At 32.6% G+C, this 22524-nt stretch overlaps 2 protein-coding genes, 1 long non-coding RNA gene and 1 pseudogene across 6 annotated transcripts; 2 read left to right on the top strand and 2 right to left on the bottom strand.

Annotated features, from left to right (window-relative positions):
* The first annotated feature begins 273 nt into the window (after nucleotides 1-273).
* RIBA3 (monofunctional riboflavin biosynthesis protein RIBA 3) lies at nucleotides 274-3133 on the top strand. Its single transcript, XM_011002008.1, has 7 exons — nucleotides 274-481; nucleotides 573-888; nucleotides 1131-1352; nucleotides 1507-1832; nucleotides 2039-2168; nucleotides 2259-2555; nucleotides 2672-3133. Exons 1-7 carry the CDS (start codon nucleotides 423-425, stop codon nucleotides 2924-2926), a joined length of 1605 nt encoding a protein of 534 aa, XP_011000310.1. The 5' UTR covers nucleotides 274-422; the 3' UTR covers nucleotides 2927-3133.
* Nucleotides 3134-5150: 2017 nt separating this feature from the next.
* On the bottom strand, nucleotides 5151-5609 carry LOC105107913 (uncharacterized). The gene is made up of 2 exons (XR_838953.1): nucleotides 5527-5609; nucleotides 5151-5486 (listed from the first exon to the last, which is right to left on the bottom strand). It is a non-coding gene; the product is annotated as an uncharacterized LOC105107913 (long non-coding RNA).
* A 41-nt stretch (nucleotides 5610-5650) lies between these two features.
* On the top strand, nucleotides 5651-7069 carry LOC105107914 (60S ribosomal protein L23a-like; annotated as a pseudogene).
* A 2510-nt stretch (nucleotides 7070-9579) lies between these two features.
* Nucleotides 9580-11911, bottom strand: LOC105107911 (uncharacterized). 4 transcript variants are annotated; one of them, XM_011002003.1, is made up of 2 exons: nucleotides 11786-11911; nucleotides 9580-10744 (listed from the first exon to the last, which is right to left on the bottom strand). In XM_011002003.1, exons 1-2 carry the CDS (start codon nucleotides 11819-11821, stop codon nucleotides 9848-9850), a joined length of 933 nt encoding a protein of 310 aa, XP_011000305.1. In that variant the 5' UTR covers nucleotides 11822-11911; the 3' UTR covers nucleotides 9580-9847. The 4 variants fall into 4 exon arrangements, with proteins under 4 accessions (XP_011000305.1, XP_011000308.1, XP_011000306.1 ...); XM_011002006.1 differs by lacking the exon at nucleotides 11786-11911 and adding an exon at nucleotides 11561-11777; XM_011002004.1 differs by lacking the exon at nucleotides 11786-11911 and adding an exon at nucleotides 10952-11548.
* Between the last annotated feature and the right edge of the window lie 10613 nt (nucleotides 11912-22524).

The following is a 22524-nucleotide window of genomic DNA, read 5'->3' as shown; positions in this document are numbered from 1 at the left end:
TACAAAAAATGGGACTAAATTGTTAATGATTTGGAGAGCGCGGGGGCAAATGGATATTATGAAAAATAAATAATTTTTATTTTTGGAATTAATTTAATTTAATTAATTAATTTCAGAATTAATTAATTAATTATGTTATTTCATGCCAAATTATTCTTTTAATTTAACTAAAAATTACATTTTAAATTCTAGTTGAGATATCCCTTAAAAGAAATTAAAAGACAGAAAGAAAAAGTTTGTATGAAAAGCTTTTGGATAAAGGCACTACCAAATGACACCAGCGAATACACATCCAGAACAAGAGGTGGGCTTTTCTTTGTTTTCTACACTACTAGAATACATATCAAGTACGCAGTGGAGGAAAATTGTCAATCATTTCAGAACTAGAAGAGGGCTTTTGTTTTTTAAGCATCTCTAGTTCCATGGACTGTGCCAGGTTATACACTGACCTCTTGTTTCCCCACGTGGTCAAGAGTTCAAGGTCTGTGCTAGCTAGCTAACAGAAGTATATTTAGCTAATTATAGCACGCTGTCATTAATATCATTTCCATTTGATGATGGTTCTGTTGCAGCTTTCGGAGACTTTTAGAGACTCCTCGTGGTATAGGAATAGGAGCAGACCTGTTCAAACACAGGCTGTTGAGCCCCACATGTTGGGCTATTGGGGGTGGAAGTGCGTCTGATGAGAGTTTTTTGGAGGGAAGTGAAAATGGATCTCTGTTTGGAGCTTTTGATGAGTCTGCTTCAGCACCATTTCTGACACTTGATGCTGAAATTACTCCTGAAACCATTGATTTCTTCGTCAGTGACGCAGAGGGCGATCCTGACTGCCCAACCGAAGGGTACTCTTCAATTGAGCAGGCACTAAATACTTTACGTGAGGGAAAGGTAAATCTTTTCTCCGTCTTTCTATATTTGCGGACTATTTTCTGCTTACTCCTGTAGAACTTCGATGATCGATCTCCTTTAGTTTTTCTTCTTTGAAGTCAGCAAAAAAACTATACCTGCCGTGTGCGCTCGAGAAATAATTCAGAAAAAATACCAGAATTATGACCACAATAAAATTTCCATTATGATCTAAGCATAAATAATCATGAGTTAAATGTTAACCATGACTGCAAATCTTTCAGTTTGTAATTGTTGTAGACGATGAAAATGGGGATATTGAAGGAAACCTTATCATGGCAGCATCTCTTACAAGTCCTCAGCACGTGTCATTTCTGATTAAGAATGGATCAGGAATTGTTTCGGTAGGCATGAAAGAGGAGGATCTTGAAAGACTTAAGCTTCCTCTGATGTCACCAGAGACAGAGAACGAAGATTCATCTGCCCCCACTTTCACAATCACTGTGGTATGTTTTAATTCTTAGATGTTAATAGATACCCCGCTTCCATTTCAGTCCTGTATATATAATCCTACTAAAGCAAAATACTGTGTAATCAAATTAACTCATTAATATCTGTTAAACATGTTTGATTAAGTATCATTTTTTCCCTGCTTTTCAGGACGCAAAATCTGGAACATGTACTGGAGTATCAGCATCAGACAGGGCTAAGACTGTTCTTGCTCTTTCTTCTCCTGAGACCAAGCCTGAAGATTTTAGAAGGCCAGGCCATGTGTTTCCACTCAAGTATCGCAACGGTGGGGTTTTAAGAAGAGCTGGTCATACAGAGGCTTCTGTAGATTTGGTGATGTTGGCTGGATTGCCACCAGTTTCTGTTCTTTCAGCAATTATTGATCCAGAAGACGGTTCTATAGCCCCTTTGGCTGATATAAGAAAGTTGGCAATGGAGCACAACATACCAATCGTATCAATAACTGATTTAATAAGGTGATACTGACGCATGCATATAATTATTTCTTGGTTAAAATTGGCTTTTGTTGGTGTCTCCGTGATATATTACTTGCTAGAATGATTTCGAATGCTCCTCTAATCGATCATGACATGCTATTGTTCATTTCAATTTATTTTCTTCAGCTTGTTGATTCAGGATTTTTCTTTTCATGTAACTTTTCAATATAATCACTGATCTGTAGGTACCGGCGGAAGAGAGAATATCTAGTAGAGAGGAGTGCTATTTCTCGTCTACCTACTAAGTGGGGTCTATTTGAAGCTTACTGCTACCGCTCAAAGCTAGAAGGTACAGAACACGTAGCTATAGTCAAGGTAATCATGTCCTTGGATTTTTTCCTCTGTTCGTTTTCAGATGTTCAATTTCTTAGCTGCATCGGGTTTTAAACAAATTAACATGAACAGGGAAATATTGGAGATGGACAGGATGTTTTAGTAAGAGTTCATTCAGAATGTTTGACAGGGGATATATTTGGATCAGCTCGTTGTGACTGTGGCAATCAGTTGGATTTGGCAATGCAGTTAATTGAGCAAGCTGGTAGAGGGATCGTTGTTTATCTTCGAGGCCATGAAGGAAGAGGTATCGGCCTTGGTCACAAACTTCGAGCCTACAATTTGCAGGATCAAGGTCATGACACGGTCCAGGCCAACATTGAACTTGGATTAGCTGTTGATGCACGCGAGTATGGCATTGGCGCTCAGGTCAGTCGGAAAATGCTGTCAAAATCCCTCCACCCCCCGAAAAAAAATATTGGTAAACTCTTTCCAAATGAAAATCACAAGAACATTTAGAATCAGTTCTTTCAACTTTGATGCAGATTCTAAGAGACATAGGGGTCCGAACGATGCGCCTGATGACCAACAATCCCGCCAAGTTCACTGGTTTGAAGGGATATGGCTTGGCTGTTATTGGTAGGGTTCCTGTCTTCACACCCATTACAGAGGAAAATAAGAGGTACTTGGAAACCAAGCGTACAAAGATGGGCCATGTTTATGGCTCTGATATACGAGGACCATTAGCTGGATTCATCAACCCAACTGAAAGTAGCACCGCCTCACCGGAGGAAGAGTGAGAGATCGATTGATGTGTATTTACTGAAGTGGCCTTCCTCATTCTGTATCATAGCCAGCTTTGATTTTCCTTCTCTCACTCGTTAATTCTTGTCATGGCAACAAATTTTCTACTGTCTTTCAACTCAAATAGTGAAAGCATACAATTCATTGCAAGGAAAAGGGGTAAAAGTATAAAAAACGCCCCTCGACTTTTGTGATTCTTTCAATTACCTCCCTAGACTACTTTATTAGATTTAAACTCCCCTTTCATTTTTAGACCCATCTTTAGAGGTGGTAATTGTAAGCCCGACCCGTCCGTCATCTACGTGCCAACCCGCCGCCAGCAAATACAGGGTCACAATTCACATTCAATCCATGCAAAACAATCATAAAACCAAATTTTAAAGATGAACCGTAATAATCTTTCTTAACAATCATGTCATGATATCCGAGAATCATAAACATAGAAAATCATCCTCAACCTATCATGCTATTATTACTATCATGACAAAATAAACTTACATGAAATTTAATTTTGTTAGAACACACAATCATTTAAAAACCATTGACTCGATTTAAAGCTAATATTATAAGTTTGGCATGTTAATTAGTGGGTTGATGGGTAGTTCAAAGCTTTAGATTTTGTTAAGAGAAATTATGAAATGAAATTTTATTGGTTTTAAAAAATTAATTTTTATTTATTTATATAACCTGAAATGGTTTTCAGATAAATAGTTGATATGCAAGAGTAATAACTTTTGAGGATAATCTAAAAAAAAATAAAAATTTTAATTTTTAATTAATTTATTATTAAAAAATAATGGTGGTAAAAAACAACACTTAACTAAGAAAAAAAATCTAAATAAAATTGAGTTAACCAAGTAAACTTGTAATATAAGTCATGCATGTCATTGGATCAAACAAAATTTTTATACAAAAATTTATTTTTCATTTAATTACACAATAATAAAGTGCATAAAAATTCTTTTATAATAAATATTTTTTTAGAAAAAAATATATTAAACACATATGATTGATAATATAAATAACTCATTGATAAAAAAACAAAATTATTTTTTTTAATTTTGAGCTAAGTATAAAAATAGATTATCAATAATAAATAATGAAATTATATTTTTTAAATAAAAAAATAAAAAAATATTAAATAAAAAAAATATATCAAATGTTACATGAACTTATTAAACATTTTATAAATTTAATTGAATTTAATAATATTTTTTTAATTCATATATAAAACAACAAAACTTTTAAAAAATTAAATGCAGGTACATTGGGTCAAAAAAACTCAACTTAGGCGTGTAGTCCTTTAGGCCTATACTCCTGGACCTAATATTTTTTTTAATAAGACGGTTGTCCACCTCAATTTTAATTTTTTAAAATATTATATTGAACGAAGAATCTAGCGACTTGTTATCGGATAAATATAGTATTGGTTTTTTTATTTAATTATTTTATTTTAAAATTTATTCATAATCTTAAAAAAATAATAATTCAAAAAATTAAAATTAACAGACTCTAGTTAAGAAAAAAAGAGAAACTATCTAGGTGAATTTTTTTTTAAAAAAAAGTTTATTGATATTATTTTCATTTATTTTGATATTTGTAATCATTGTTAATGATTTTTTTTCTTATTAAAATCTAGTGGTCTTTTCTTTTATTTAAAAGAAAACTGAAAAATAAAAAAAACTTTGAGCTTTAAAATTAAATTTCTGAAAATTAAAATAATATATCCGAGAAGGGATCAAAATAATTATTTTATATAAAATTCAAATAGGCCACCTGATTTATCGTTCTATTTTTTATTTCAATCATTAAAAAAATAAATGTAATCGGATATTAATTTTAGCTCAATTGTGTAAAAAAATATCAAGAATCAAATTAAAAACTAACAAAAAATTCACTGCTGCAATCTAGTGATTTGTAAGAGAGGAAATAATGATTTCTGCTAAAGACGGCTTCGCCAGCCACAGGTCCTCTCTCTTACCTATCTCTCTAATCTAACACTCGTATATTTTTAAACAAGAGTTATTAACCCTTTTATTTTATGGGTTTTCTTTAGGGTTTCAAGTTGTTGATTTGGCGGCAAGGGCACCAGCTAAAGGTATGATTTTATCCCATTTCAATATTCATACATAATTTTGATTGGTTATTTAGTATTACTTTTTTGAAGATTTTTTGTTTTTTTTTTTTTGTTTCATGTTTTGGTTTAATAACCTTGTACTATTGGTTTAATGACTTAAAGAGACAGAATAAAAGTGAACGATTAGAAGAAAACTTGAATGAATGAAAATGACATCAAGTTGTTTGATAGGATGGCTGAAAAGTGAGCAATAAGTTGTTATAAAGAGGATCTGTTTTTGGGTTGTTAGATGAAAATAAGCCTTGCTGATTGTGTTTTTTCAGTGGCGAGAGAAATCTAAGCTCGGGAATAAGTTTCTTGTGTTTTCAATGTGCATTTCTTATCTTGTACTGATGAAATTATTGAAAAAGAGCAAGGCTAGGGTATTGCTGAGGTGTGTACCTATGAATGATATCCTTTGTAATGTTTTCAGAAACAGCCTTCTTTATTGTATACGTTGAAACATCCTTTGTAAACAGCCTTCTTTATTGTATACGTTGAATCTATTGCGTGATGTTTTTTGTTTCCCTTGTCGATTCCTGGCAATCATGAGTAGTTCTGATTAATGGGTTTGTATGCTAGTGTAGTAGGATTTCATTCAACAGCATTTATTAAAAATAGCAGTTGAGGATGGGTTTTGATTAGTTTGTTTGTGTTGCTCATGATCGTTATTTTTCTTCACCATTTGTGTGCATGCTACATGCACAACAGACAGTTTGAAAAAAGGCTGACTCAAAGTCATAGGCCATGAAGGTTGCGAGAGCAGTAAAGTCAGGTTCAACCTTCAAGAAGACGAAGAAGATCAGAACTAAAGTTACATTTCATCGACCTAGGACATTGAAGGAGAGGAATCCTAAATATCCTCGCATTAGTGCTACACCAAGGAACAAGCTTGATCATTATCGGATTTTAAAGCATCCCCTCACCACTGAGTCTGCAATAAAAAAGATTGAAGACAACAATACCCTGGTTTTCATAGTTGACATACGTGCTGACAAGAAGAAAATCTAGGATGCTGTCAAGAATATGCATGACATTCAGTCTAAGAAAGTGAATACCCTGATCAGGTACGCTGTCAAGTCAGGTTCAATCTTTATTTCTCTTTTTAATGTTTTTGGTCTTGAGAAAATATGATGTTTTTCTTTTAGAAGTTGGTTGACTATTTTGAATCACATGCAGATTGTGTTTGTCAATAATTGCTTAGATGTTTTTTTTGAATTTCATTATGTTAATTATGAACAAGACCGTCCTGGAATTATTACCCCTACCAGCTCTTGCACAAAACCTTAGCTTCTACTGTTTTGTTGTCACAACAAATTCATCAATATATGATATTGTCTGATCGAACCACTTACAAAGATATTGATTATTACAATTCAATTTAGAAAATGTAGAAAAGATGGCATTTTTTTTGCATCTGTAATTTACAACACACTGATACATCTCTATTAGATGTAGTTTGTTATACTTGGCAATTTGGTTGAATTATCATCTGCCATGGAAAAGGCAGGACTCTTATGCATGGCAGATCCACGAGACTTGTTGCTTGTAACCTTTTCTTGTTCATCTTCTTCCCTTTGAAAATGTTTAGTCCCTTTTCTGAGTTCAATGATTTTGCTGCAGGCCTGATGGTACCAAGAAGGCATATGTTAGGTTGACACCAGCATTGGATGTGGCGAACAAGATTGGAATCATTTAAGTGCTTGCTCTCTGCTTTCGAAGTTGGTCTTTGCTATTCCATTCCAGAGTAAGGCCGTTTTGTTGTGACATTAATGATAGAGATTTGCAAAATTAGTCTGGAGTTGTGAACTTGTGGAACTTCTGGTTATATTTTATCTCGTGTTTAACTGTAATTGAGATCCAGCAACCTTGTAGTCTTGAGGTTTCTATCCATTGAAGTCTGAACTATGCTTTCAGATATTAGATCATTTCAATGTCTACTTTATATAATAAATTGTGTGATCTGGCATTTTCATATCAGGTATAGCCACAATTTATATATAGGAGGAAGGATTTTCTTTTTTTTCGCTGGTTGAGGTTCTCATATTGTGTCCCAATTGTTGCTACAGCTTTCAGCTTGAATCAATTGTTGCATAATAAAGTCACTGATCCAAGTCAATTTAGCAAAATTTGAATGTCCTTGCCCTTTTTTCTTTTTTTTGAAATGCCAATGGAAGAAGTTTAAAGGAGGAAACAGGGTAAGGAAGGATTTGGAAAAAAGAAAAAATGGAAAGACTGTAACATGTTTATATCTTAGGTTGGCTCCAACACTGCTGATTAACTTGGCTCCGTCGGAGATGGAACCTTGTTCTCTGTTTTGCTGTCCAGATTGCCCAGCGGACTCATCTCCATTCCATTACATGTATCTTAGGAATTACTGATTTTCTTAGAATTTCATCAGCTCTCACCTGTTTAATCTAATTTCCCTAAAATGAAAGGCACTGTAAAGTTCGTTTTGGTCTTTTGTTTTTCATAAAATATTTATATAAAAATATTTTTTTGATTTTTTTTATTGCTATGTATTTTCCAGAAAAAAAAAAGTGTAGTTAATTTTCAAATTTAGTTCTGAAAAATATTTTGAGCTCATAAAATTTTGTAAAATATTTTATGAATGGTACATAATTATTTAATTCATCTTAATCACCACCATCACTGTATCTTTCTTCACTACAATCTCCTCTTTCACCATCACTATCTCACCTCCACTACCAGTTTTTTCATCATCTTCTCTTTCTCCACCACTATGATCACCATCTTTCTGCCCCCTCCCCCACTACTATGACCACTTAGCAATTGCTATTAACATCATTGAAAAGTATTTACATGTAGAATATTTTAAATGAAAATATTTTATAAATCAAATATCAAAAAAATATTTTACATATAAAGTCATAGTAAAGTATTTAAAAATATTTTACATGTAAAATAAATATTTTTTATCTATAAAATATTTTACACTGAAATTTATGCAATCAACACGACGAAGCAAGTCCACTGCCTGTTTCTTAAGGTCCAAGTGCTAAATTCTGTAGGATCTGGGAGCGTAGGACTTCATAATTTGCTTCTCTTTCTTGGGAAAGTTCTTCCCTCGTTGGAATATCTAGCAGTGTGTGCGCAGAAACAGAAAAATCACGACAGGGACTGAGATTAAAGACATGTGATCTGCAAAGAGGACAATTTGTGTGAGACTGAAACCAAGTGTCAATACAAGCAGTATGAAAGGCATGACAACAGTTCGGTAAATGTTTCAGCCATTCTCCTTCTTGAAATTCACCCAAGCATACTGCACATTCATTATTGCTTGGACTTGATTCTTCTTTATTCTTCTTCTTGAACTGAGTGATGGGGAGAGAGCGCGTCATGGAGGGCTCAAGTCCATGACACTGAAAATGCATTGAAGGATCTTCAAAGAAAACCTCATTTAGATGTCTCCTATCAGACTGGTTTGTAGAGAAAGTTACACTAACAACTGCACACCAAATTCGTTTTAGAATTTTGCAGTAAATGAGCCAGAGGAGGATGATGATGCAAACAAGAGCAACCGACACAAGCACAAACGGATTCCTATGTGACTGCCGTTCAAATTCATGTCCTGGGGCTGGCGTTGGACTTAAAGACATGCTATGCTTAAGTTACAGATGAACACTGCAATATTAGAATTGAAGGGTATGGTATCTGAAGGCTTTGAATGAAGCTGAGTTGCTGGACATTTTAGAGATGCTTATTCTTGTGTAACTTCGCCTCCACAGAGCCCCTCTTGGAATTAAGGAGTAACAGATAGAGAACGATTAAATCTATGTAGCCACAGATGTGGACAGATTAGTTGACAAGATTGAGAGCACTGTGTTTACATGAGCTGCGAGAGTATAGATGACACCGAAGTTCCGTCAGTTTTTTCTGAGAAATATGCGAACATGAACGAATGTTCTCCTAATTTTAAAACTATAGTCATAATTAAATAGAAGATATTAAAATTATGGTGTGAAGATATAATTGTTAACCACAGTCCACTATTAATGGATATCAAGGCAATACCTGTTCTCTCTCATTTATATCCTCTCTATGGAAATGCAGGGGCAGATGTAGGACACATTTTCAGAGGTGAGGTTTAAGAGCAAGAAGTCAGAATCTTGCAGTAAAAGGTCTTTTAACACTGTGCCAGAGTTCAAAATTTTGTTTAAGGTCATCCATTACTAGCTACTGCCTCAGTTTCTACAACTATGTAATACAACTAAGCTAGTGAAAGTAGCAATTGATCTTTCTACTGTGTACTTTTCAGGTAGTAGCTTTTTTGTTTACAAATGTAAGCTTGGCAGAAACAGAACATCCTGAACTATGTTGTTGTCTACTGTGATTGTTACGATAAGGCAATTAATCTGCAGCTCACGAAGATTTTATTTCCCTTATCAGTAATATACTTCCAGATATTATTAGGGCAGGAACGAGCACCCAACACCTCATGGATAACAACTACTGTTCTGCACTGGTCCTAATTTGTCAATGGTGAAGACTATGAAATTTGGCTGTCCTGTGATCATTACTCTGATCCTGAAGGCCAAACACAATAGGATCAAAATCCTATGATGTTTTCTCATGCTAATGTATTCAGGGCATAGTAAAATGAAACTGTTTTGAAAACCTATTCTATTAGGAAAATGTAATATTTCATGTACAGAAAGGAAAATAAGCCAAGCTAACTAGTTATATCACTCAAGCGCTGAAAACAAAACATCTCCTTTACACCCTTAACCACTGAAATTTGATTTTACAAAAAAAAAAAAAGGAACCAAGTGCCACATTCTCATTGAAATCTTTGCCGCTTCCTAGCTGGAATTTGATGCATATCACGAGAACTTAACAAACATCCATTGCCTATACCTGAGCCAGAAGCACAAGCAGCAAAATCTAACATGGAAGCTGAACACATTTGAGAAGATCCACGAGACAACCCAATATTTGACGGGGAAGGAAATGGTTGTTGAGCAAGGCAGCTTGAATTTGCTGTGAGCTTTGGAGTTTCAAAACCGTTAAAAGAAACAGGAATCTTGAACTGCTGCAGCGGAGGCGGATTTCTCCACCGCGGAAGTGGACCTGCAAGAAGAAGTGTTTGAAGAAGAGGACCAGTCTCCATCACAGCCTGCAACAGTTTTCCGCTCTGTGGTAAGACTTTTCCTTTGACAAAATTATCAATTACAATATCAGCAGGATCAATCTTGGCCATCGCTGAAGCCACTAAACCAGTTGATATAGAGCCGTCATATTCTTGAACCAAGGCCTTATTCACAAACCCCATGTGACTTGATTCTGCCATGTTAATGCTGGAGAAATCTGGTGAAGTAACTGCATCAAATAAGGACTCCACAGGGGAGGAGCCATGTGATTGATGATTATACGTATCAGATAGACTGTTGGATTCAGTTATACTGGAATTTGCTTTAGCAGGAATCACAAGGGCGCTTTCCGGTTGTGCTTGAGGAAGAATGGGCAGTAATTCAGAAGTACTGAAAAGCATGAGTTTGTTGAGCAGTTTTTGCAGTTGACCTTTGGCCTCGTCTCTTTCTTGGTAAGCAATCTTTAGGAGATTAATTAATTGCTTAACATCCTCCTTGTGCTTCCTCAGTCCTTCATTTGCTTCAACTTTCAGTGAATCTAATTCAATGGTGGTGTACATAAGCTTCTGCTTCAATTCATCGAAGCTCTGCAAAATCAATTCAATACAAGTTAATTATTTTTGCTAGGAGCACAAGAACTCAATAAAATATGGCTTGGCAACTTCAAAATACGGATATGAGATATGGATAGAGTAATAATACAGACTTGATATTTTCATAAGTAAAATCAATAGGGCAACGCGACAAAAATTGAAGCCTTGGTTTCGAAGAAACTCAGAAATCAACATCAATACCTTAGCTTGCAGTGGTAAAGGAGTCTACACCAAACAAACTAATGCAAAAATCACACTATCCTAGTAGGCAGAGACAGAAATTCCAAATGAATCCAATTGATGAACAAGAATTTCCATGGTAAGAAAAACAGTAGAATCTCAATCTGGGCCCATGCGGATGACAAGTCCTTCAAGTCAAATAGGGTGAATCTATTGAACTCGAAAAGGGAGAGAGAAAACCAATGAGAGAAAGAGTGCACCAAACAAACCTATCTTTTAAAATATATTGGTCCCCGTAACTTGTGCCATGAAACATCTCAAGTTTACATCAATACAGACAAGTCTCGACTCTTAAGTTTCAACCCGAGGCATGTTTTGCAAGTCCAAATTCTTCACCGAGCAAACAAAAAGGAAGGGGAAAAAAATAGTGCAAAACGAGGACCACTTTTTTTACCAAACCAAAAAACACTACAAGTATATCATGTAAGAATCGAAAGAAAGAAAATGCCATCAAGTTAAGGTTGCTCATTCAAGCCGATTACTACACTTTTGCAAGCGAATACTAAGCTGTAACAGCATACAAGACACAGAACAACTACCATGAAGGCTTTAAACGGAAATAAATCATACCAACAAGGCGGAGTCATTAGAAAATTCATGGACTTCATCATGGGACCGGTTATGAGGAGAGAAATGAACTGAAGTTTAGACTTGAGACCCCATAAATAAAACACATTGAACATCACACAATATATAACACACTGTACATAGTACACAACAGAACACGCAAGGGCTTAAATGCCAGACCAAGCAAGACCCAGAAGAGGAAACAAATTAAGAGCAGAAGGAACCCACCTCTTCAAAATCCCACATAGAACCCATCTCCTCCATTTTTACTTTCTCAAGTCTTGAGAGAATAAAAAAGAAACCAGAAAAGAAAAGAAAAGTCAAGGTACCTGGGGGGGCTTCAACAAAAGTGATTAGTGACTCCTTTATAGAACAATGAGGTACACATAAAGACAAAACATGTGGATGGCATTCTCATAAAGTTCAAGAAAATCCAATCAACATGAAAGGAAAAAAAAACAAAATTCAAATAATGACAAAGAAAAAACAAATCTTCCAATTAGAGGAAACAGATTCCACTTTCAGTTTCGGCCCTCTATGTAATATTAAATTTGCTTTAAAACCCCCCCACTCTTTCAGGGCCTCTGTCTCTTGCTTAAAATATTTACGCTCTCCTTTCTCTTCTCCGTAGATTTATATTCAATGAGTAAATCCAGTTACATTTTGTATTTTTAAAAGGTTGTTCTCCTAAAATGTTCTTTTACGCGTTTTTGCATGTAAGGGTTTTCCTTGCACACCCTTCCCTTTTTTTAAACCAAATTTCCCTCCATGGCTTCTTTGGTCAATGAATTATGGTTTCTCCATGTTTCATGATGGAAATAATCTCTCATCACCGTTCACCGTTGATTTACTTCTTGCCTCCTTTCATGGCCTATCATATCACTTCCTAAATATTGTGATAGATGAATCCTGGTGTTCATGTGCAATTTTTAAATCGTGAACATCAAGTTTTGAAATCATTGCCTTGTGAAGTAGCTGGTTTACCCTTCGAATGCAGTCAGGAGGAGATGTGAAATTCTTGGAGAGTCCATGAATCATCATGATGGGAGGGCTAGCTTGATTTCTTTGCCAAATATATATATATATAATTTTGCTAGCTGTTGTGAATATTATTCTAGAATTTCTATTACATTCCGTAAAGTTTTAAATTAATCAAACACCGACAATAATTAATTTTCCACGATTAGTAGTTGGTTGACTATATATTAATTATGAATAATCAGATGACAGAAGATGGGCATTTAGTTAAAATTGACCGATTTATACTTGTTCGGATTTTTTCATCATTTACCTACATAAATTCTAGAAAAATCTTTTTACAAAATACTATCGAGAAAATGTATATGATAGAATTTTCTTATCCGAGAAACCGGTCTGGACTTCAACCGTATTTGATGGGCTCTTAATAGAATTCGAATTATGATTGACTTATACACACTCACACTTTATCTTGAAATATACAAGCAATCTTTTGTTACTATCTTGTAATAGAAAAAATAAAAATAATAGAAAAATATTAAAACTCATTTCAAAATTATTTAAAAATATATTTATTTTCATTGAACATATATATGTTAAAATTAAACATGTCGGCTTATTTGTTATAGACTTTGATGTACAAATGATCGAAGTTCTTATATATCTGGACAGAAAAATGTTTATTTATTTTCGAGGGAATCTAAAGCAGAATGTCCTCTAGCTAAAATTAACTGGACAGTCAGCAGCATAGGAAGGATGTATTGATTAATTTAATGAAATGTTTTACGAACCTTAAAATAAAGAGTACTTTCGGATTATTGTTTTTTTTGCGAAGCATTTCTCATAGGGGCTGTCCTAGATTGGCTTGTGAACTGCCCGAGAAAACTGAAATCAACCATATAATAGTTGACTTGTAATCTCTTCTGACACTATTCTAAATTGTAGCTTTCGACACACTTAAGCTCTATAAAGTATCATATAGTCTTCGTGACCTCTACTTGGCTAGGGGCTACTGCCAAGTGCCAAGATCTTTCAAGCTAAGGGTCAGCCATGGCTACTTGTATCTCTGTGTAAATTGCTCCAACAAATACAGCATCTACTTCTCCATCGAGTTCTTAAAGATAAATATTTCTCGATTGAGTCTCCCAAATTAATAATTCTTAATTAATTTTAAAACTCGCTGAGAAACATAACTACCGACCCCGAAGGAATTGTCATGCAGTCTGCTTAAGTAGTTGACCATGGCAAATACTCCAATATATTGTCAGTGTGGACATTGCACGCATTAACAAGAAACTACAAACCCCATAAAAAAAAAACCTTGCAATATATTTTTTCCCAAGGAAAAGCACTAAGGATCATGTATTGGGGTTCGTTTTCTTCTTGTTCCATGTTGCCTTAATTTCACATGTATGTCAATGATGTCTCTTACATTTATGTGGAAGATCTTAAAGAATTGTCTAGCTATTTATTAAAAAAAACAATAATAATTATTATATAAAAAAGAAGAACTTGCAGCGTTGCATTTCCACACGGCTTGGATCCCCGCGCTCGGGTGGCAACAAAATTGCATAGCTATTAGGACGAAACAAAAACTATGTATTTGTTTCTGCATTAAATTAAAAAAATGTCTAAATGACCAACCTGATGAAACCTCGTTCTGACAGAGACAAAGAACATGGATGAGGTATTAATCTTGACAATGAGGAATTTTCTTTCTTTATCCCCGACAAGCGGTTTCGGCGCACTCTTTGTATATTAATTTAATTATACTTTATTTTTGAAGAGTAATAGTATAACTTATTGATGTGTGTGTTTATATTTATAGTGATTATGTTTTGTTTAGTTTGATTTAGAAATAATTCAAATAAAAATTATAAATGAAATTGGAATCGGCTCAAACTCATCGATTTCTGTTTGATTTTTTATCCAAAAAACTAGAAAAACCTATATGTATTTTTTGAACTTTTTTTTGCTTTATAATGGGCTTCTAATAGGTTTATGTTAGGCTTGCAATTAATATTGATATTTTCTCTTTTTCTTTGAAGATTTCGAATATATTTAATTCTTTTACCCCTAAATATTCAATTGTATTAAATTGTTATTGTGAAAATCTTATGTTTATTAAGTTTTTTGACCACTTATTATTCATTTATATGAATATGTTTATTAAGTTTGTTGACCACTGATTATTTATTTATATAAAATTATTAATGTTAATCTTATATTCAATATATTTTTTAATTTCCTAATATTTTTTTTCTTTTGAAAATTTTAAAAAACACATACTTATAATCACACACCAATAAGTTAAAATCCAAATTACAAACTACTGTCTTCAAAGGGCTTAACAAAAAAGCAATAAATAACATTATCATAAAACTCTCCAAACGAAAAAAAAAATCTTTATGCGCACATCATCTTAATAAAAAAGTACTTCAAAAGCATTGCACTTTGATTCCTAAAATTCATATTCTACAATTATAACATGATAAATTAAATCAGAAGATATAAAAATAAAAAATAGTATTTATACCATACATTTTTAATAAATACATCCCAATTTATGAACTAATTATCATCCGTTGCTAAAGTCAACTTTCCACTAAATTCTACAAAATAAAATATTAAACATGTTAGAATAAAAATATGTTAATTAATAAATCATAAAATAAAAGGTGTAAGTTTTTAAAAAACATTACCTGATTCAAGGTTTTTATAGTTTGAAAATCATTCATCAAGGTTGTATTATTAGTTGGAATTGGATCACGATGCAATCAATTTTGACAATAAATAAGTACTTGAATTGTTGCTGCAGATAGGAAACTTTGAAATTGGTCGAGTATACGACCGCCCATGCTAAAAGCTGATTCGGAAGCCACTGTGGATATAAAAATAGCCAAAACATATTGTACAACTTTCAAAAGTATCTTATATTTTAAAGCATTAATTTTTTACCAACCTAAAATATCTAATTTATCATCATCAGGATCCTCACAACTATCAATCAAATACCTCTCAACCTCATTTTTATTTTCCACACTATCTTCCTCTTGTAAGTGCCTTTTGAACCGAGCTAAAGTGTTAACATCTACCTCCATGTCATCAATAACACCATTAACATCTTGTTTATGCCTATTATCATCCTCCACTTCATCGGCTTTCAAATAAAACTCGTACAAGCTCACCAAATTATCATACAAGCTTACCAAATTATCTTTTATTTTTTTTAGTTAGCAATTGTGCTGTATCATAATTATATAACTCACCAAAATAAAATTTCATATATTTCCAAAACATTAGCCACGCACAATAAAAAATTATGATTTGCTCCACAACCCCAATACTTCTCAAACTTACTCATCATGTTGATTGTCATTCCACTCAAAATATTATCTCTACTTTTACACAATTACAACAAGTTTATATACATATAAATCAAATCATTGAAGAATGGATTTGATATAACATGCAATGAGTTAGAAAATTTCAATTTAACTATATAAAAGATCTTTAAAAACTTCAGTAAAGTTCTATCATTTTGCCAATCTTCCAAACTAGGTGGCCCTATATTTTTTTATTCCACTTTGAATCAACCTCTAAAAAGTAACTCATATACCTAGGTTCACTTTGACCAAACCTCACAAACATCTTTTCAAATTTTTCAGCAGCTTCTAACATAAGATAAGTTGAATTCTATCGAGTTGCAACATCCAAATATAATGTTTTCTTACACTTTATATGCAACTTTTCTGCACATTTCTTAAATATAAGTAGCCTAGAAAGTGAAGATCTCACAAACCTAATTACATTTCGAATTTTAATAACCAAAACACTAATCATTTTCAAATCATCACACACAATGAGGTTTATATTGTGTGCACAACATCTAACATGCACATGTTTATTTGACAATATATTAGTTGGCTAATTTTTCATCACATTCTTTAAATATGAAATATTAACACTATTAGAGCTTACATTATCTATTGTAATAGTTAAAAGTTTATCAATCCTCCAATCTAACAAACAATTCTCAATACCCTGATTAATTGTTTCACCCATATGATTGGAAACTTAACAAAAATTCAATTTTTTTTTTACAAATTCCACTCATTATCAATCCAATAAGTCGTTAAGGACATATAGTTAATGTTTTGGATTGATGTCCATATATCTGTTGTTAAGCATAATCATTGACTCTTAAGAGCTCTCTTTAATCTTTCCCTCTCTTTAACATAAAGTTTTAAACAATCTCTCATAATAGTGAAACGAGAAGGAATGTCAAATCTAAACTGCAAGGTCCTAGAAAATAATCTAAATTTCTTACCCTTTATAAAATTAAAAGGCAACTCATCAATTATAATTATTTTCACTAGTGTCTTTCTATATTCATCATAATTATAACCTATTGCCTTAAGAGTTCTCACACTTTGATCTCCTAATTCACCCCCTACTTTATTAGGTTCTAATATTGAAAAATTTTGCTTCTTATCAACCACAAAAGGAAACTTTTTGCATACTTTTAACTGACTCCATCTATTACTTGTTCCATTAATAATAGTATGACATATATAATTCTTTCCATAATAATTACATTCAGCTCAAGGGATTGTAGGATCACCATCAAGTTTTGTAAAATGATCATAAATTTACGATTTTTTTTTATCAGCAACATTTATTTTTCTTGATGCAAGGACTTGAAGTTGTTTACCTTTATTATTCCATGGTGGATCTTGCAGTAGTTGATGTTGGGTTAGCGTTTGAAGCTGGGGCATTGGTTGATATTGGGGTAGTGCTAGTGGATGAAGTATTTTGATTTTGAAGATTTTCCATCTGTAATGACCACATACAAAAATATTCATTATCACTTGCACAATTCTTTTCGACACTTAATAAACATAAAGATTAAAATCATGTTTAAAAATTAAAATGAAACAAATATTTGAAAAGGTAAAGAGAATTAAGTATTATGCAAATACCTCTTGGCCTTGACTAGAGGTAACTTTTTTAGAGTAAAAGTTGCTCTCGTGTATTCTGCAATCTGCATGACATTAAAAAGGATACATATGTCAAAACAAGTTTAGAAAATCTATTAATGGAGGAAACATAATTACAATCAAAATCATCCAAAACAGAATAATGAATATAACACAGATTCACAGAATGACAAAACAAAACCGAATAAAAAAAACTCATCAAAACAAAACTAGTTAGCAGAATCAAGTCAATTAACACAAGTTTATAAACATTATTTTAATCGAACTAGTTAGTGTGACATTATAAATTAACCAACACAGCAACAAAATCAACAGTTCATCTATTTTTAATAATCAACCAACACAACAATAGAATCAACCAACACAGTAACATAATCAACACAAGCTTACAGTAGCAGAGATTGAAATTACATATACAAGACAACAAAATTAACTGTAAAATTACATGTAAGATTCTGAAATTACATGTACAAGACAACTCTAATCTTAAATTGCAAAAAATTATAAAAAAAATGATTTTGATTAAAAATAATTATACCACAATAATCATGATCCTAAACCGTTAAATCCCCTTTATTCAAACAAAGAAAAAAATTATTTTAATCACCCAAATAGCTCTAATTTAAACCTAAACCAAAATTCATCACCCAATAAAATTGATTAAAAATAACAATAAGCTTAACCGAATTAATTAATTAATTAATTAAAAAGGAGAAAAAAAAATTAAAACTCACTAGTTTTGAGAGGCTGAGGAAACATCGGTCTGTTTTTGAAAGGCTTGACTGGTTTCAAACGATGGAAACACAAACTGTTTTTATCCAGTGGAGACTGAGGAAACGTCAATGGTCGATCTATGTTTATATTTCCAAAGTCTAAGGAGAGTGGAGAGTGGAGAGGGTAGACAGACGAGAGGGGATAAGTGGTGGATGCTATGATACAAGGGTGGCCTTATTGGAGAGGGAGAGGGGGTAAGAATGTGGGTGGCTTTAAGTGAGCAACACAAAAACTGAAACTATGTTCGGGATTTAGGGTTAGCAGAGAGTAGACTAGAGAGGCAAGACTTGAGAGAAGAGAGGGGTGTGATGTGGCAACATTTTCTATTTATACTAAAGACCTTTTTTTTAACTGATCTGGTTCGATTAACCTGCTTTCTACACTACAAAATCAAAAATCAAAATGAACCGAGGTTTTTTGTATATAATCTAATTAGTTTAATTAGTTTTTTTTTTTGTTTTTTGGGTTAAGTTTTTTATTTTATCAGTTTACTTGGTTTATCAGTTTTTTTGAACACCTCTAGTTCATACCTATAAATCAACGTATTTTATATTAAAAATTTATTTTCTTATAAATCTCATGACTAGGAAGAATTAAGAGAAAAAAGATTTAAGTTTCTTGGGCTCAGCTATATGTCAGACCCAAACATCTTTGGATTCAGTAAGATTCCAAACACAACCCCTGTTGGGTTCGGCTACACATTAGGTCCAAGTGCCTGTGGGTCTGTTGAGATGTTAGACCTATTTCTCGGGTTTGACTGAGCACCAAACGCATATAGGTCTAGTAAGATGTTAAGCCCAATCCCTATTAGGCTTGGCTACGTGTTGGACCTAAGCATCTATAAGTTTGGCAAAATGCCAAGTTTAATGCTCTTTTGGCCCAAGGATTCCTTTAGATACAAGTATCTAGGATGGGAATCTAGGGTCATCATCTCCTTACACCCTAACTATATAAAAAGTCATCAAAGAATCATTCATATATCAATCAATATTAATGTTCATTATAAAGGATGATCTCATCAACATTAATATTATATATAAATTGATGTAAGGTCGTCTTTTATAGGCACATGATACTTTTATCAATATTAATATTGTAAAAAAAAACTTACAATCAACATGAATGTTGATTGTAAGGATCTTCCTCCCATTTGAATATGAAAAAAAAAGGACCTAAGACCCCTGGAGTATGAAAAAAATAATAATTCAAGGTTATAAATATTCACTGAATAACTTAGTTTGGGGGTTCATAATCTTTATTTTCTTACAACTTATTCTTAGCATTTATCGTACACAAACTAAGAACAAACTTTCTTGTTCTTAAAACTCAATGCTCATTTATTAAAACTTCTTATAATAAAGTTATTGACTTAATCATCAAAAGGTCTAAAAAATCTTTTAAAAGAGATTATTTTATAGAAAATCCAGCCTCTGCCATTAACCCTTAGAATCCTCAGTTATAAACAATGGAAGATTGACATGAACACGTGATTATTCATCACTCAAATATGAAAAAAAGTAATTTCCCTAGCACTCTGGATCTTGATAGCATCATAAAAAAACCTTTTATTTTTAAGATTATGATGGTTTGAAAGCATAGAAGCTTAAATTTAAGTAATTTGATCACCTAGGAGACAAGTCACTTAAAATAATTGGAGACCCTTCAACACATAAATCAATTTAGGTAGAAGATCTTATGAGATTATATATGTGTGTGTGTGTGTGTGTGTGTGTGTGTGTTTAGTTGTAGAGGATATTCAAGAATTAGAATGGAAAGAATAATTCTTATAAGAAAAAAGATGACTTATGTTGGGGTTCAAGATTATATATATAGTTTTGAACCCATATAAGTATATCCATGCAATGGTAGGATAATTAATATATTTGTCACTTATAATTTTGGATTACCCGTGGACAAAGACTTAGAATGATAAGGGGTCATTATAAAAGTTACTCTAGTTCTGAGTTTTATGAGTTGTTTTGCTACTGATAACAACAATAAAACCAATCTCTAAGAGATATTTTATCAACGAGCATGTCCTTATTTAAGTCATACATGTTTTGTTATTGTGATTGGTGATTATTAGATTAGGTTTAACCAAAAAATGATGCATTTAATTGTAGTAGTTGGCTTCAAGTGTATTAGTTTCATTCAAGGTTCAATCTTCCTGAAATTTAAACAAGCTCTTTAACCAAGGTTGTTGTTTTATTGGAACAATTCAAGTCCAATTTGATGGAGGGTGCCTTTGACTTATTAAGTTGATGTAAATGAAAACAACAAAAGAAAACAACAATCACAAATAAAAATTAAATTGATCGGTTTCATATTTTATTACTGATTTTTTTTTTCAAAATGATGTCTCTTTTAGAGGTTTATAATTGCTTGAATAAACTAAAAACAAACTTTTACAAGGTAGAGAAATCAAAATCACAAATCAATAGGAAAGACAACATAAAACTTGAAATTAAGCTAAAAATCCAACAACTAAAAACATAACAAAATTGACTAAAAATCATATTTTATGTCTAATTTGAGGGTCTTTAGGTCCTCAGTTGGTTACAACTAGTCAATTTACCCCTATAACTTAGCTTGTAGAATTACTTGATAAAATTTAATTTTAATCTAATGATCGAATCAAAAGTTATAATTTTTTTTGTTAGATTGTTTATTTGATATAAAGAAGTCGTTTATTAGACTTAACTCTATCTTGCTTAGCCATAAATGTGTTTGTTAATTTTTTTTATATAGATTAATTATGACAGTTTCACGACTGACTATTTAGAACTACTAGATTCTACATAATAACTTGCAATATAAGCAATCTAGGCATATAAGGACCTAAATTGATATTTGTATTTTAGGAAAGCGTTGAGTTGCATGATAGTTTCGTGTTTGAATTTATGCAAGCTATACTTGAGCTTCGGGTACTCAAATGTGTTTCGTGGAGATCATAACTTGAGGTTACTGTCTCCCTAATTTTGAGCATCGAAAAGGGGGTCAATATCACTGGTATGTTCAACATGTAAATATCATACTCCTTCAACCTAAATCGTTAGATTAACTATAAATGATGGCATATCTACAATAAATTATGTCATCATTCCTCAATCAAGCTTATGCGAGGACGTGGTATGCTTGTAAGGTGCAGTGCAATGGTGGGCAATGATAATTGGTATGCTTGTAAGGTGCAGTGCAATGGTGGGCAATGATAATTATTGCATTATACAGTCCCCCATGAACATTAATTTAACTCAATTTTTTATACAAGTTCTCGGAGTTCTTTGAGTATGAACCAGACAAAGCTCCTTAGTATATTAATATCCCGTTTACGACAAAATTGCAAAAAGAAAAGCAAAAGGTATCTTCTTAATTCAATGAATCTTACCGCGTATACTGGTGCTTGTGTATTTTTATTCTTTAATCGTTGCCTTTTCACTCGGTTAGATATATCTAACCATAAATCTGACCCTTTTCGCTATTTAATTAACAGAGACATCGAAGAACTTGTTCGATAAGTAATCGATGAACTCAGCCAATTATATACCGCTCAATCACCCTTCCCATGTTCTTTACACCCCGAACTTTACATTCCTGCGTGATGTTTTCCGAATCGTAAACAGTTTTAGTGTTTTCCATGGAAGAATACAGGATCACTCTCCAGGCTGAGATCCTAAACTTGTAACCCTGAAGTCCGCGGTTTCATACATGCATTGGTGATGAAGTTGATCAGTGGTTAAAGATGTAGATTGCTTGTGATTCTGATAGTGAGGCTAGCTAGATGCATTAGCATCATTATTAAAAGATGATCTTCACCTCAATAAGTGGTGCAAGAAATTAATTTCTCATGATTTTTTTATTTTGATGTGAATACTTTATTTTTAATTGCATGTAAAAAAAATAAAAATAAAAGAGTGTTGGTGTGCATCCTATCATAAATCCCAATGTAAAAGGTTTTCATAACCTATTTCTTTTAATATTACAAGGTAAATGGTTAAATTAACCAAATTGATTTGATGATTTAAAAACTGTAAAAATTAGATAAATTTGATTATATTTATAAAAAATAATATAAATTATATATTGAGATTTTATGTAATAATTAAAAATTTTGAATTGAATTGGTTCTTTAATACAATATTAGATTTTTAATGACCAAACAAACACGAATTTAAATATCATAATTTTTAGTTATTTAATAAAAATTAAATATAAAAT

The sequence above is a fragment of the Populus euphratica genome, unplaced genomic scaffold (assembly GCF_000495115.2).
Source record: "Populus euphratica unplaced genomic scaffold, PopEup_1.0 scaffold175.1, whole genome shotgun sequence".
Classification (NCBI taxonomy): domain Eukaryota; kingdom Viridiplantae; phylum Streptophyta; class Magnoliopsida; order Malpighiales; family Salicaceae; genus Populus; species Populus euphratica.
Note: the sequence above shows the minus strand (reverse complement) of the source record. Positions and strands in the feature narration are given on the sequence as shown.

Bases quoted from the DNA above. Each gene is read 5' to 3' on its own strand.
- RIBA3 (XM_011002008.1), top strand. From the start codon at position 423: ATGGACTGTGCCAGGTTATACACTGACCTCTTGTTTCCCCACGTGGTC. The intron at 482-572 runs GTCTGTGCTAGC...GTTCTGTTGCAG, and splicing joins CACGTGGTCAAGAGTTCAAG to CTTTCGGAGACTTTTAGAGA. The intron at 2,556-2,671 runs GTCAGTCGGAAA...ACTTTGATGCAG, and splicing joins AGTATGGCATTGGCGCTCAG to ATTCTAAGAGACATAGGGGT.
- LOC105107911 (XM_011002003.1), bottom strand. From the start codon at position 11,821: ATGGAGGAGATGGGTTCTATGTGGGATTTTGAAGAG. The intron at 10,745-11,785 runs GTGGGTTCCTTC...TTGATTTTGCAG, and splicing joins CTATGTGGGATTTTGAAGAG to AGCTTCGATGAATTGAAGCA.